Raw genomic sequence first — 16,080 nt, forward strand, 5'->3', positions numbered from 1 at the left:
TGTTACAATTCCAATGATATATCAAATGTTAAGTTTTTAAGGTTGTTGTTAAGTGCCACCGAGTCAGTTCCGACTCATAGTGACCCTGATAGGGTGTCCAAGGACTGGCTGGTGAGCTTGAACTGCCGACCTTGTAGTTCAAACCAACCTTGCAGTCCAGCACATTAACCCACAGTGCCACAGTAAAACAAGAGAGCAAGTATATTATATTTACTTAGTTTTATTTACCTCCATATTCACCCTCTTTTCCATTTTTCTTGTGGATTTAAATTGCCATCTGGTATCATACCTTACTCCGATACAGATCTGTGCTCACCCACCTCCGTTATGCTGTTATTGCCAGATATATTACAGTTCTTTATGCTATAGGCCCAAGAATGTAATTAAATATATCTTTGATTTTTTAAAATTGCTTTTTAAATTAGTCAAGAAACAAAAGAAATAATATGCAACTATACTGTCTTTATAATTGCCTGCATAATTATCTTTACTAGTGGCCATGTGTGTGCATATGTGTGTGTGCGTGTATATATTAGAATTACTGTCTAGCATCCCTTGCTGTCAGCATGAGGAACTTCCTTGTAAGGCAGGACTGCTAGCAGTGAATACTCTGTTTCTGTATGGAATGTCTGTATTTTAACTCCATGGTGGTAATGTTTCTTGGTTGACAGATTTTTACTCTGAGTACTTAGGCTATGTTAGCACACTGCCTCAGGCCTCTTGCTTCAGATGAGAAATCTGCTAGTAACCTGTTTTTTCCTTTTGCTGATTTTTTTTTTCTCCCTGCCCATTTCTCTATCCTTCTGGTACTTCCATTTTGTGTATGTTGGTTCATTTAATGGTATCCTACATTTCTCTGAGGTTCTGTTCAATGTTCTTCATTTTTTTTCTTTCTCCTTTCTTCAAATTGTATAATTGTGTTGGTGTCTCATCAAATCCCCGGATTCTTTCTTCTGTCAGCTCAAATCTACTGGTGACTGTCTCTAGTGAGTTTTCATCTTGGTTACTGAACTTTGCAAATCCAGAATTTCTGTTTGTTTCCTTTTAATAATTCAGTCTCTGTTGATAGTCTCTATTTGATGAGACGTTGTCATTTATGTTTCTTTAAGCATGTCCATTTGGTTCTCTGAACATAATTATAATAAAAAAATCAGCTGCTCTGACTTATGGCAACCCCACATGTTTCAGAGTAGAACTGGGCTCCATAGAGTTTTTTGGGGGGTTTATTTTTAAACTTTCTTTCATAAATTTGGTGAAGGTTTAGAGAGCAGATCAGTTTTGCATTTAACAGTTCATACACATTTTGTTTTGACTCATTGATTGCCATCCCCACACTGTGACATCAGTTACCCACTTCCTCCTTGTGTTTCCTGTTTCCATTCCTCCTTTCCTGAAGGATTTGTATTGCTTGACCTGCCAAAAGAAGATCACCAGACATTTCTTCTAAGGCTCCTCTGAGTGGGTTTGAACCATCAAACTTCCTATTGGTAGCCCAGTGCTTAACTGTTTGCACCATTGAGTGATTCCTCAAGGCTAGAGGAGATGAGAAATGCCAGCTACTTGAAGCTCCTGTAATGAAACGGTAGCCCCAGACTGGTTGCTGGAGAGAGAGGCATTCTCTGCCAGTGGTAGAGTTTTTGTACCACAGCGTGGTGGAGTGGGAGAATGGAGCCCAGCGGGGCTCAGGGGCCACAGAGTCACTGTTCTTACTGAGATTGAGCACATTTTCTCAAATGAATATTTTCCCGTTTGCTGTATGCCATTAGGACAATTTCCTGAGACTTGAAATTTTGTTTTCAAAAGAGTTTCACCAGTTCACATGCTGTTTTCCTGGGGAAAGGGTCCATTGTGTTCCTTACTTCTGTCCGCCTGTTATTAAGCTTATAATAACAGGTTTTGGATTGTCTTTCTCCAGAACCAAGGGGGTTCTCATTACCAAATGTGATTTCCTCAAGGACTAACAAAATTAATTATACTGTGTTTATTCTAATAAACATCAAAAGGTTTTTAACCAGTCTAAAATGCCGCATTATTTTCCTTCTAGACAGCAGGATATTTTGACTTTAAACTCATTATCCTCATTCTTTAAACTTGATGATCCAGACTGACTGCCCCCAGGCTCTATAAGGAAAGATTCTCTTTGGAGTAGATAGCATCATAACAGATCCCACCAATATACACATTGCACTTCAAAATTTACCAAATGCGCTGCCACATTATACCAGTGAGTCCTAGCTTTTCCCTTCACAGTCTGATGAACAGGAAGTGTCATTATCTGCCAGTTAAAAACAGGAAAATCAAGGTATGCATGGTAGCTGAACGAATTCATTCAGCTAGCACTTATTAAATGTCTACACCAGGAATGATAACATGCATACATTGTTTCTTTATTGCCTGTAAATGGGTTCTAACCTGGAGCCATTATTTCTGTCATTACAGTATTTTCAATTGATACATTTAAACTAGACTTCTTCCTTGAGCCTAATTATACAAAATAGCAGTTGCTTTGCAGAGAAACTTGTAGAAAATTATAAGTTTTAGTCTTGTGAAATAAATCTTTTGAAAGAAAGCCAGTGCATCTCTGAAGTAAAGCAATTAAATTAAGCCTTGGCCCCGGAGTAGAGAGGGAACAACTGTCTATATATGAAAGTGAGGCAGCACTCTAGGCAGTTTAGGGAAGAACGGATGCTCAAGAGGTCTTGGCTGTTCCTTTAATCTTCTTTGTACTTCTGACTCTATGGCTCGACACAAAAGTTTTCTTATTCTCAGCTCTGTTATTTGTTTTTTGCTTTCCTGACTGTATATGGAGAGTAATGACTTATCCTGCACATCAGGTTATGGAAGAAAAAATTAGTAAATTATTTGAAGCACTGTAGTAATGCCCATTGTTTGGCTGCTGTGGGTTAATGTGCTGGACTGCAAGCTTGAACCGCAAGGTCAGTAGTTGAAGCTCACCAGTTGCTCCTTGGAAACCCTACAGGTTGCTATGAGTAGGAACAGACTCGATGGCACTTAACAACAACAACAATAAGTAATGCTCATGACACTGATCTCTGCTCATTGTTGTTGTAGTTAGGTACCATTACGTTGATTCTGACTCGTAGCAATTGTTTGCACAACAGAATGAAATGCCCAGTCCTTTCCATTCCTTTGTTGTTATGTTTGAGTCCTTTAGTACTGCCACCGTGTCTGTCCATCTCACTGGGGGTCTTCCTCTTTTCTGCTGACCTTCTGCTTTACCACGTATGATGTCCTCCTCTAGGGATTGGTCTCTTCTGATGACATGTCCGAAGTATGAGAGATGAAATCTCAATACCCTTGCTTCCAAGAAGCATTCTGACTACACTTCTTCCAAGATGATTTGTTTGTTCTGTGGCAGTCCATGGAACTTTCTATGGTGTTCTCTGACACCATAACTCAAATGCATCCATTCTCCAGTCTTCCTTATTCTTTGTCCATAGTGCTGTCCTTTCTAAAATAGGATAGCTATGAATCTGTCTTAGCTCCTACCCAAAACTTTATTACAGGAAGTTCTTAAAGGACTTTCTTTACTTTGACTTAGAGCATGGGCCTAAAGCATGATTTCAGGGACAATCTGACTTGCTAAAACCTGCATGCTATAGGTATGTGGTGTGACGGGTATTCTTCTATTTCCCATTACCTTTCCTAATAGAGAAAATATAGAACTCATAAGCTAAATATTTTGAACTATTAGTTTCATACTCATCCTTCCAGATTTTTACATTTGTTTTCTGAAGGAACAACTAAGTTTGGGTAACCCTCACTCACTGTTTCTCCACACACAATAAAATCACCAAAATGTTTGAACAATAATATTATTAAGTGCCATCAAGTTGGTTTTGATTCATAGCAGCCCTGTATAGGATTTCCAAGGAGTGACTGGTAGATTTGAACCAGTGGCCTTTAAGTTAGCAGTTCAACGCTTATCCTAAAGCACCACACCAGGATTCCTTGAACTCTGCCTCTATTTTCTAGTTAAGACATGCATATGGTAAAATAGTAGACTCTACCCTGAAGCTCTTGATGCTAGAATGTTCTATTTTCCATTTCTCAGCAGCCAGTCAACTTTAAAACATGAAGAAAAAATCCAGAACATTTTCATAATGCATTCTGTGGAGAGTTTCCAAACATGAGTAAACAATAACAAGCCCCTTCATTGAGCTCAGGTACTGTACTTGGTACTTTAATGCATTATCTCATTCATTTCTGACAACAGCCCCACAAGGAAGGAGTCTTTAATTTCCATCTTATGGAGAGGAAACTGTGGCCTAGACAACGTAATCATATCCCAGGTCTCAAAACCAAAATGTACATTAAAATAGGCATTTTACATTACTCAAGTAGTACAGATTCTTTATAAAAATGGAGAAACCCTAAATTGTAGTGAACCCTCAATAAGCATACTTGCCTGTACGCATGTGTATGATTACACATACCCTCACACAAGCACATGATCACAGAGAAAAGTCTGGATGATACGTAGAGTTGAGCTGATATTGCTTAGCCTTGGAGAAAGACAGTGAGAAGGTACCAGAGATGGAAGTGATGATCAAAACATTCTTGAACTTTATCTCAACTGGATTTTCCTTTCTTTCTTTTTTTCTTGACAAGGAGAATGTTTTCATTTGCTAGTTGTATACAATTAAATTATTAATTAAAAAATCCTGAAAGGACTGAGGCTAGAAAGCCCCACATTTCAGATAAAGTGAATCTCTCTTCATTTGCCCTTTCCTAAGGAACCTTGGTGGCACAGTTGGTGGTCCAACCCCTCCACGTGCTCCACAGGAAGTAGATGAGGCTCTCTGCCCTCATGAAGGTGTATAGTCTCAGAGACCCTGAGGAGCAGGTTGCTTTCCTCCATCCTGATGGGTCACTGTGTTGCTGTTGTGGTTAAAGACTGTCTAGTCGATTCCGACTCATAGGGACCCTGTGTAGGGTTTCCAAGGAGCAGCTGGTGGGTTTGCACCCCCGACTTTGTGGTTCACAGTCCAGTGCTGATCCTGCAGTGCTGCACTAGAAGCTCACTGGGAGTCAGAATCCACTCAGTGGCAGCGTGTTTGGTTTCTGTTTTGCTTTAACCTTTTTCCTAGTGAGCTCCTCCTCACCATTGTCTCTACCCAAGAACGCTTACCTTCTCAAAGATAATGTGTGCAGAAGTTCACGTGTTCTAGTTATATCGATAATGAAATCTAGCTAGTGTGTCACAGTGGTTCACAGCACAGACTCCCTGGGTTTGAATTCTAGCTTCCTGGTGTGTCACTTACTTCTCTGTGCCTCAGTTTTCTCATTTATAAATTTGCAGTAATTATGGTACCTACCTTACAGGACTATTATCAGGCCTCAATAAATTCACAGTACTTAAAATGACACTTTGGAGTCCTGGTGTGGCACTGTGGGTTAATGTGCTAGACAACAAAGCCAGTTTGAACTTTAAGGTCTGTGGTTCAAGCTCACCAGCCGCTCCTTGGAAACCCTATACAGGGTCGCTATGGGTTGGAACTGACTCAACGGCACTTCACAACAACCACCACCACAACAACAACAGAATGACACTTACGGAGCCCTGGTGGTGTAGTGGATTATGAGCCAGGCTGCTAACCATGAGGTCAGCAGTTTGAATCTACCAGCCACTCTGGGAGAAAGATGAGGCTTTCTGTTCCTGTAAGATTTCCAGCCATGGAAACACTATAGAGGGTCACTATGAGTCGGAACTGACTGCACAGCACACAGGGACTACCACCACCAGAATAGCACTTGGCATATAGTAAGATCTATATAAGCATTGTTGCTGCTGTTGTTAAGTCCTGTCTACTCAGCTTTGATTCACAGTGACTCTGTATAGGGTTTCCAAGGAGCAGCTGGTGGATGTGAACTGCTGACCTTGTGGTTCACAGTCCAGTGCTGATCTACAGCACCACAATATAAGGGTAGCTCCTTGGAATCCCTATACAGGGTCGCTATGAGTCAGAACTGACTCAGTGGTACTTAACAGCTTTATTATTTACAGCCCTGGGGTGGCACTGTAGGATAAATGCAGAACTGCAAGATCGGTTTGAACCACAAAGTTGGTTGTTCAAATTCACCAGTTGCTCCTTGGAAACCCTATACAGGGTTGCTATGAGCCGGAACTGACTCAATATCACTAACAACAACATTACTGTTAGTGTCCTGGTGTGGTTCTATAGAATAAGCACTGAACTGCTAACCTCAAGGTTGGTGGTTCAAACCCACCAGCCATTGCTTGGCAACTGTACAGAGTTGCTATGAGTCAGAACCGACTCCATAGCACTTAACACCAACAACAGTCATAGCATGAATCCTCTTGACCAACTATAGGAACATATCCTAAGAAATTTCTTAGAGCTATACCAAGCATTTGAAGGTATGCTGATATAGCTTACTTAAGAGGTTTTGTAGACACTGATATATCCTACCCAAGTGTATTATTGTTTGTCTAATGTGTTTTAAACAAGTCTGATCAGTATTTTTAGAATGTTTTATCCATAGAGCCAATATGCAAGATAGAACACTTTTTTTTTTTTTTTTTTTAAGTATCATTATAGGAAAGACACTTTTCTTATAAAGAAGAAAAATGATCTGTAAAGAGGACATTGGTTACTAATAGAAGTATTTGTTCATTGTCTCTTTCTGGCATTTTAGAAGATGTTCCACAAAGCAGAAGAATTCCTACCCAAAGCAACAGACAGTCAGATGGATGAGATGGACACATCAGACACCCAGTGGGGCTGGTTTTACTTGGCAGAATGCGGGAAGTGGCACATGTTCCAGGTACCTCCTTGCTTTGATGTAAGCAGAATGGATGGAGAGTCACTTAGCATCACCTTGCTGTTGTATACAATGAATAGAGACAGGCCACTTGAAAAGCAGTCAAGCCTTGTGGAAATCAGATAGCTTTAGTAAAAGAGAAGTTAAAAACTCTAGTCTGTTTCCTTTTCTTACCTTACGTTTTCACAATCACATATTTTATTTAGAAGAAGCAGCATGTTTACTGTGCATACTGAGGGTAAATATGACTGAGAGTTGCATTGTATCCGTATACCTGAGCAACTCCAAATTTGATTGGATAGACAAAGTGAAAGGGAAGAGAACAAGCCCATATTAAATGCTTCCTGTACGCCAGGTGTTATGTTAGGTGCTGAAGGTACAGTTTCTCAATTCTAACAAAAACTCTCAGGCAGATGTCAAGGGCGGTGAAACTCAGAGAAGTCAATGTAATCTGTCCAGGGTCACACAGCTAGTTTGTGGGTAGGTTGAGATTTGAAACTCTACTCCAAGACTTGTGCTCTTTTTTTTAACTTACAAGGCTGCTTTCAAGAAAATTTGAGCCATTTAGGAAGGTGACTGTAAAAATTATAGTAATTTGGAAAAAGTAGCTAAAACCGCTTATTGACATTTCTAATCCTTAAACCATTTTTACTATTCTGGCTCAGCTGTGATTCTTGCTGTGTGTCAGGAACTGAAACAGATGAATAAGTTTCCCTGGTCCCTCCATTTTGTCTCTTTGACCACAGTACCACCTCTGTGGCTAAGCCATTAATAACGTGAACAACTGGTAAATGAAACTTTCTGGTTTGTCTTAAAGCCGGATACCAACATTCAGTGTTCAGTTAGCAGTGAAGATATCGAAAAAAGCTTCAAAACAAACCCTTGTGGCTCCATTTCTTTTACTACTTCCAAATTCAGCTACAAGATAGACTTTGCAGGTATGTTTTATTTCCCTAATAGTTGTGTGTTTTTAGTATATTGATATGGTAAAATCTGCAGCTCTTAGGACCAGGATAAGTTGATATGTTTGCCAACAGTGAAGTAAATCCTCTTTATAATGTACAGAATACTGCACTACAGATTCCAGATTTAAAATGTCCTTGAGTAGCATTGCCTGTTATCAAGGTTTATATGCTGTGACAGTGGTTGAAATGCTTGGTTGCCAACCAGAGGTCAGCCAGTCAAACCCGTCAGCCAGTCTGTGGGAGAAAGGTAGATATTAGCGGATATGGAGATTGTCTAGTTCGAGTTGATACAATACTTTGCTTCTAAGGAACACAGCACTTTCTAGCTTTTATTGTATTCATCATTCCGAAAGTCTTTTGAAGTAGGTATGAGCCTTTTTATTTTAAGGCTTAAACGGAGAGGTTAAGTGATAAAGTCATACAGGTAGTTGGTGATAGTTTCAAGACCAGAGTTCAGCTGAGTGTCCCTTCCTTTGGTACCTTTACCAGAAACCAATTTCTGTAAATGGGTATTACCTTCTGCCATCCTGATCTCTTTGCTTCTTCCACATATTAGTCAGCTAATCTGGAAGCTAGCCCTACTTAGATTTTCACCAGGATAAAAATAGTGGCGTGTTTTTAGGTAACCTGTGAAAATCTGTTGGAGTTAACCCTTTCTGTGTCAAGCTGCTAGCTTCAGCTCTTTGCTGCCAAGTGCTCAACAAGACATGGAGGGGGTGTCTTCCCAGTCAGAGTGCATTTTTGGTTGCTCCCCAGTTCAGTTGTGTAGCTTTTTGTTCTTTTCTCGCCTCTGTGAGTCACATCTTTATGGCAGAGTTAGTTGTGTGCTGTGGTTAGATAGGGGTGATATCTTAGGTGGTGCCTTTGGGTGAGTCAAGACGCAACAGTGGTAAAGGGGAATTGTCTAGTCAGAGGTTGATGCTACCAAATATCTAATGGTTTCTGTTGCTATGGCTGCTTTTACACTCAAGAGTTAAAATTATCAGATTCTTACTCCTGACTAACCATATCTGTTGTTGTTGTTTTTAAATGACATAAGGCAAATAAGCTGCTTTGTAGGGACCTTGACATTTGTCTTTCTGCTGCAGTCTAGGCAGAAGTGTCTGGTAGACATTCAAGTGCTATTTCTGGGCAGTACTGAAATGGAATGGTACTCATAGACAGCAGGTTTCATTTAGAGGATGGAGTTTGTCAAAGCATTTGGTAGATAATTCAGCAAGCCAGGTGTTCCTGAAAGAACATTTTCTAATCATCACATTTTTAGAAGCTTTCACTCAGATATCACTGCTGATCAGAAAATATCTTTCTCAGAGAAGAGGAGTTGCATGTAATAACTCAAATTCCCCAAACCTCTACATAATGATACTGTTTTAAGGATGTTGTTGTTGTTGGTAAATGCCACTGAGCTGGTTCTGACTCATAGCGATCCAGTATATAGGGTTTCCAAGGAGTCTGAACCACCCATCTGCAGTTCAAACCGACCTTGCAGTCCAATGCTTTTAAAGAATGTAGGTATTAGCATTTCACGTGTAGTATTTGCAAAGAAATTAGCCCCAACAGTTCTGCCGCTCGTCAACTTGGGGTCTCTATTTTAAGGATGGTTGAAAAATAAGCTTACAATGAGATGGTATAAGAAAAGGGATGATGATAGAAGCACAAGTTTGTGGCAATACTGAGATGATTTTGCCTTTCCCCTGCACAATGGTAATGCCAGTGTATGCAGATGTGGGGAGAATACAGAAAGGGAAGAACCCACCATGCACTTTTATACTAGCATCTCCCCAGGCAGTTGAAGCCCTTTGTTTTGGATTTTAATGATAATCACTTCGAGAAGATAGACTGGATAGAATCTCACATTAAGACTTAATCCGTACTTTTCTGATAACAAAGACATTTACCTAGTAAATATCCCCATAGTTGAGCCATGAAAGAACAAAATAATACCTCGAGTTAATGAGCTAATTTTTTTTTTTAATCACTAGAGTGAGTGTTTTCTATAAGTATTTACTGGGCTTTCTGTATTTTTGGTTTAGTGAATTTAAACAAAAGTCAAGCAGTGTATACATTTTTGAAATTCTGTGAGTTGTCTAAGTTTTATAATGACAGTGCATCTTTTTTCTTTTTTCGTAAATTAAGATTTTGTGAAGAGATCAGAGCACATCTGTCCACATAATAGACTAGCCCAAAAGATTCAGTACTATGCTTTTTGTCTGTTTGTTTTATCTTGCTGGCACTCTGAATGTTCCTAAGGTGGGAACTCTTGTTTTTGAGTGTCAATTTAACCTCTTAGAGTGATACAGAAATGAATAGACTCTGCATACTGAGCAGTGTATGAGCTTAGCATTGTTATGTGTGCATTTAGATCAAGCAGTGAAGCTGTCCCCCTTGAATAGCACTCTGGTGTGGTACCTAGATATCTGATAAGGTATCCTCCATGACTTCAGACTATGCTGTGGCTACAGATCTTCATGGCAGTTTATAGGCCAGCATGGTTCTCAGCCTTATCTAATGTCATTGTCTTTGTATACAGAAATGAAGCAAATGAATCTCACCACTGGAAAGCAGCGCTTAGTCAAAAGAGCCCCCTTTTCTATCAGCGCTTTCAGGTATTGTAGAGAGCAGGGGTAGAGAGGGTGGGATCTGGAGGGTATATGGTTTTCTTTTCCTCTCCTTTCTCTTATATGACAGAAAAAGACATAAGCTGAAAGTGTTTGGTAGGCTAGTTAATCATCTTAATGCCAATCTTTTAAATATTGAATCTCTCGTTTTTTGATGAACTAGGAGTTGTGATTTTTGTCAGAGCTCTTCTTTACTGTTATTTTTTCCCCCATTTTAGTATCATGACTGAAAAGTTATTCATTATATATTGGATGCTGTAGTATTGCTGTGGAAATGGGGGGAATATAATTTCCTTAACCAGTTTGAGTATAACCTCAGTCATCAGTACAAGAAACACAATAAAGGAATTCCTTATCTTCAGAGACTGTGTAGTCTGGGAGAAAACAATGAGACATCTGAATAGAGAATGTTACTGTAATTGTATGTTATTCTATCTGGTGTACATTGTGAGGGGAGAGCAGATGAGGGAGTTAAGCACTCAGTTCTTGCACCGATGGTACAGACCATAGAGCTAAGAATGAGGGATAATAAACAAGATAACAAAAGAGGAGGAGCCGTTAGGTAGAATTCTATGAAATGATGAAGGCCATTTCTTTGTTAAAGGAGTATACTGAGCAATTATTACAAGTATGGTAAATAAGATGTACCTCTTATTGACGAGGAGGTTTGTATTAGTTAGCTACATTAAATAGTAGAAACAAGTTTTACATAGTTAAAGGATACTTTGGTGGTGGTGGTTATGTTCCGTGGAGTCTGTTCCGACTTGTAGCGACCCTGCAGAGGGTTTCTGAGGCTGTAAATCTTTACAGGAGCAGAGAGCCTCAGTTTTCTCCCATGGGACAGCTGGGAGTTTCAAACTGCTGATTTTGAGGTTAGCAGCCTGGCTCATAACCACTATGCTACCAGAGCTCCTTAAATGATACTTTTGTTGTTGTTGTTTAGTGACGTTGAGTCGATTCTGACCCATAGCGACCCTGTATAGGGTTTCCGAGGAGCAGCTGGTGAACTTGTACCGCCAACCTTGCAGTTCAAACCGTTTTGCAGTCTGACGCATTAGCCCACGGTACCACACAGGTCCAGCAAAAATAAAACAAGACTAGTAAAAATGGTTTTAGTCACTATCACAGTCAAAGAACTGATCTCCTTTCTATGAGGGTGAGTCTAAAAGTATTTTACAAAATCATAGGAACCTTTATTAAACAAACAAATTAAAATGTGCAGCTATTGTTTTTGCCGTCTCCTCCATCTAGGTCTATACACTTCTGAAGGTGGTGTTTCCATCTCTCTAACCCTTCCCTGAAGAATTCTGCACTTGTGATTTAAACCACATTAAAATGGCAGTTTGGGCAGCCTCAAGGGACTGTTCCTTTTAAATGCTTTTTGAGTTTGGGGCACAAAAACAAGTCTGAAGGGGCCACATCAAGACTGTAGGGTAGATGGGTAAAGGTTTCCCAGAAAAATTCTCTTAGGACAACCTTTGTTACCCTTGAAGGACAAACAACTCTTCAGTCATATTGGGGAAGAAAATTCCTTAGCACAAATTCCTTGCTCTTTTTCTCACCAATACAGTTTTCTGTGTTCTTATCACTTCTTCAGAGTAAGCTCCCATGATTGTCCTGTGGCCTTCAAGAAAACCTATCAAGATTACTGTTTTGGTTGTCCAAAAACATCCTCCATAACCTTCTGAGCTAACCTTTCTGCCTTCACTTGAACTGGCCCAGCAGAGACCCTCAAAAGCTGCTGTTTTGATTGGACGTTTTGCTTGTTTGTTTGTTGTTTTAAAGCTCTCTAATGAGACAAGCGTGTTTCTAAGAGAACTGTCTGCAGCCATCCACTGATTGCATAGACACATTTAAACATGTTTTGTGTGGAATAAGCTTGTGCATATATGAACTGTTAAACTCAGAAGCAATACTTTTTGACTTACCTTTGTATATAAAGTACTCCTTGGAATCTATAAGCAAAAGATTAACAACCCATCAGAAACACATGACCTGTGCAAATTCTTTGCTGCTTATCCTGGTGCCACACCAGGACTCTCAATAACACCAATGTTGTGTGCAATTGAGTCGATTCGAACTCATAGCAACCCTATGTAGGGTTTCCAACAGCAGTTGATGGGTTTGCACTCCTGACCTTTCAGTTAGCTAGCAGTCCAGTGCTTATTCAACAGTGCCACACCACGACTCCAAATAACATCAATATGACTAGTTAAGTAAATTATAATATAATCATACAAAGAAATTCTACACATCTATGAATGAGAATGTACTCATTCATTCAAGTAGTAGTATTTATTGTCAGCTAGGTGCAGGAGCTCTGGTAGCGTAGTGGTTACGAATCGGGCTGCGAACCTTAAGGTCAGCGGTTTGAAACTACCAGCTGCTCCGCGGGAGAAAGATGAGGCTTTCTACTCCCGTAAAGATTTACACCCTTGGAAACCCTGTACAGGGTCGCTATGGGTCAGAACTGACTCGACGGCACTTAACAACAACAACAACAAGGTGCCAGGCTCTAGTGTGGGAACTAGAAATAAGGATACTCTTAATGTACTGATATGGAAGATCTCTAAAAAGATACTGAATGAAAAAAATCCAGGGCAAAAAGTATGTTTTCTGCTACCATTTGTGTGGAAAAAACAAAAGGCTTGTATTTATCTAAAGAAGTTCTAGAAAAACATCCAAGAGACTGAAAACAGTGATTTCCTAGGAATGGCAAGAGAGTGAGAAACAGACCTAGGTCCAGAATGAAAGGGTGAATTCTCAATGTATACTTTTTTATATGGATTTTATTAGCTTTCCAGATATTAAAGTAAGTTTGAAAAAAAGTAAGCTAAATTAAGGATAGGCTGGAAATGTATTAATTTCTTATATTACCATTAATTTCTTATATAATATTAATTTCTTATATTTCTTGGTTATATAAGAGAAAATTACTATGTCTGTTTTAGGTTTTATGGTTAAACCCCTAACATTACTATCTGTAATCAACTTCTATATGTCGTCTTTTGCTTTTCGAAGTTACATCTGTGAAAATGAGGCTATTCCCATGCCAGCCCACTGGGAGAACGTGAATACAGAAGTGCCCTATCAGGTAAGGGCAGCACTGATTAGGTTTGTACTCTGAAAAAGATTGGAAAGGATCCCAATGAAACTGTATGCACTTCTCTTTCCAGCTTATTCCTTTGCACAGTCAAACGCACGAATATAATGAAGTTGCTAGTCTCTTTGGGAAAACAATGGATCGCAACCGAATTAAAAGAATTCAGAGAATTCAAAACCTAGACTTGTGGGAGTTCTTTTGCAGGTGAGATCATTTCTAATCTGAACCCTGTTTTTGAAGACACTCAAGCACAAGTATCAATTGTATTCCTTTTTAGTGGTGCTCCAAGAACTGTTTAGATGTGCTGGGCCTTTCTCTTGCCGTATTTTAATCAGGTTTCTCAGCTCTCTTGTTCAGCATTCATTCCCTGGAAGAGGAAGAGAACTGCTCTGTCAGGAAAATGTGGCCGTCTCTGCCTGCATTATTATATTGCAGTGTAAGAGGTACAGATATGCCCAGCACTCCCAGAAGCCCTCGCTCCTTTCTAAGTTTGCTGTTAAGTGCTGGTCAGTCTGTTCCGACCCATAGCAACCCTGTATAGGGTTTCCAAGGAGCAGCCAGTGAGCTTGAACCACCAACCTTGCGGTTCAAACCAACTTTGCAGTCCAGTGCATTAGCCCAAGGCGCCACACAGGGACACCTTTGTTGTTTAGAACTTTGCATCTTGGCAGAAATTACCATTACAAGGGAATCCTGGGAGCTGGTTAATTTGTTTGCTATTACCTTGTTAACTCAGCCTTTTATGTTGAGTTAGAAGGTTCTGAAAACATTTTTTTTTTTTAACAATTTCACTACTTTGTTTATTTTCTTGTTTTGTTTCAAATGATACTTTTAAGATTTACCTTCTAATTTTCTGCTTAGCCCAGAGTTTACTTTGTGAGATTTAAAAACTCAATTCATCTCTCCTGTTAGGTTGGAAATGACCCATTAGATTGCTCAGTGCGCCCACAACCTAAAAATAAAGCCAATAACAGAAAACGGCAAGGAATTGCCTAATTCAGTCTGCTATGTTATATTTCTGTTTATAAGCTTTATTTAAAATAAATGGTTCTATGAAATATTCTTATTAATATTTTTGGGTAAGATTTGAACTCTAAATTGTTTTTAATATAGGCTTTGAATTTTTTTAGTTCAGAAAAAGTTTTAAATAGACATAAAGCTACAGTGTCTAGTGTATCTGGGTCAATAGCTGTCAAGGTTTACTACACATCCTATATCCCTTTTTAAGTGATTGTTGCTAAAATATTTTAAAGCAAATCCCACACCTTAGCTCATTTCATTCCCATGTACTTGAGAATACGGCTGACTTTTGCTCGGCAATGGTACATGAGATTCTTTCATTATCTGATAAGTCAGTTAATGTGGCCCAGGTACCTTCCAGATTTCAGTCTCACGTTAGTTTGGTAAATTAAAGGCTTTCAGATCGTGTCCTTTATAGTCTTGCATCTTTAGATCAAACCAGTCTCACAAAGACTGAGTTTAATTGAGTTAAGAAGAAGGTTTTATTCAGTTCCTGTTTAGATGATTCTCTTGTAGAGAAGGATAAAGATCTCTGTTTCTTTTATTTTATTCTGGCAGTGAATGAAGTATGTTTGTCTAAAATGATCTGATGAAAACTTGATTCGTTATTCTTAATGTGTCCTCTGAAATAGAGTTCAGATTAGTCTCCATCATAATTTGAATCCTCAATTAAATTCTAGTAGTAAAAATGTACCAGGAGTATAGCATATTATACTAATTTCATTGGAAGCTATTTCCATTTCATGTAATGTTGTTGACCTGTAGAACTCCGTGATGGTAAGTGGACCTGCCACCTGCTATGACAGGAGAAAATACTCTCATTGTAAAGGTGCTTAATTTAGTCTGCCTCATTGTCGTGTAACCTGTGGCTCACCAGATAAGCATGTGAGTCTACAGAGCACCAGTTTACTCACTGTCCAGGTCTTCCTTCTTTCCTCCCATCCCACAAATCCATTTTAGTGCCGACTTTGTGACAGGCACACTTGTGGATACTGGGGATATAAGTATATACAGGATCATAGCTTCGATAAAGAGTCAGGCCATTGTACCACAGTGATGTAAGGGCGAAACCAGGGGAGTACAAAGTGAAGGTGTCTGTCCACCCATGCAGACAAAAGTAGGTTGTGTGTGTTGTGGACTGGGGAGAGTCAAGGAGCACCTCCTAAAGCAGATGTTGTTTGGTAGGGAAGGGACAGGTTATCAGAATCTGCATGGGCCAAAGTTTGGATACAAAAGGGAACATGTGAAGGAGCTTCAAAAAGTTTCTGGAAAACATTTTGAGAGCCTTTCAAAGAGAGTAGATTAGGATGACTGGTGAGAGGAAGCTAGAAACATAGTCTAGGTAGAGCACGAAGGAGTTCATTGTGGAATCGTGTGGATTGTTCTCTTCTTCAGTAAGCTTGTTGTAACAGTGCCATCAAATCAGTACTGAGTCATAGCGACCCTACGCACAACAGAATGAAACACTGCCTGGACCTGCGCCTTGGTTGGGTTCAATGGACCCAGAGGTGAGGTCATAGAATTCTCAGGGGTCACACTCTGTGTGTGTGTGTGGGGCGGGGGGGGG

General features: G+C 39.6%; 1 protein-coding gene across 2 annotated transcripts in view; it reads left to right on the forward strand.

The window, feature by feature from the left end:
• Window positions 1–16,080, forward strand: part of PARP11 (poly (ADP-ribose) polymerase family, member 11) — a 55,160-nt gene that overhangs the window by 23,572 nt on the left and 15,508 nt on the right. The window contains exons 2-6 of one of the 2 annotated variants that reach the window (XM_006862679.1): window positions 6,682–6,810; window positions 7,625–7,745; window positions 10,303–10,378; window positions 13,412–13,484; window positions 13,567–13,697. In XM_006862679.1, the coding sequence (XP_006862741.1) occupies window positions 6,682–6,810; window positions 7,625–7,745; window positions 10,303–10,378; window positions 13,412–13,484; window positions 13,567–13,697 (530 nt within the window). The remainder of the gene's footprint in view (window positions 1–6,681; window positions 6,811–7,624; window positions 7,746–10,302; window positions 10,379–13,411; window positions 13,485–13,566; window positions 13,698–16,080) is intronic. The other variant, XM_006862680.1, reaches the window with a different exon arrangement.

Source organism: Chrysochloris asiatica, unplaced genomic scaffold, assembly GCF_000296735.1.
Source record: "Chrysochloris asiatica unplaced genomic scaffold, ChrAsi1.0 scaffold00050, whole genome shotgun sequence".
Lineage (NCBI taxonomy): Eukaryota > Metazoa > Chordata > Mammalia > Afrosoricida > Chrysochloridae > Chrysochloris > Chrysochloris asiatica.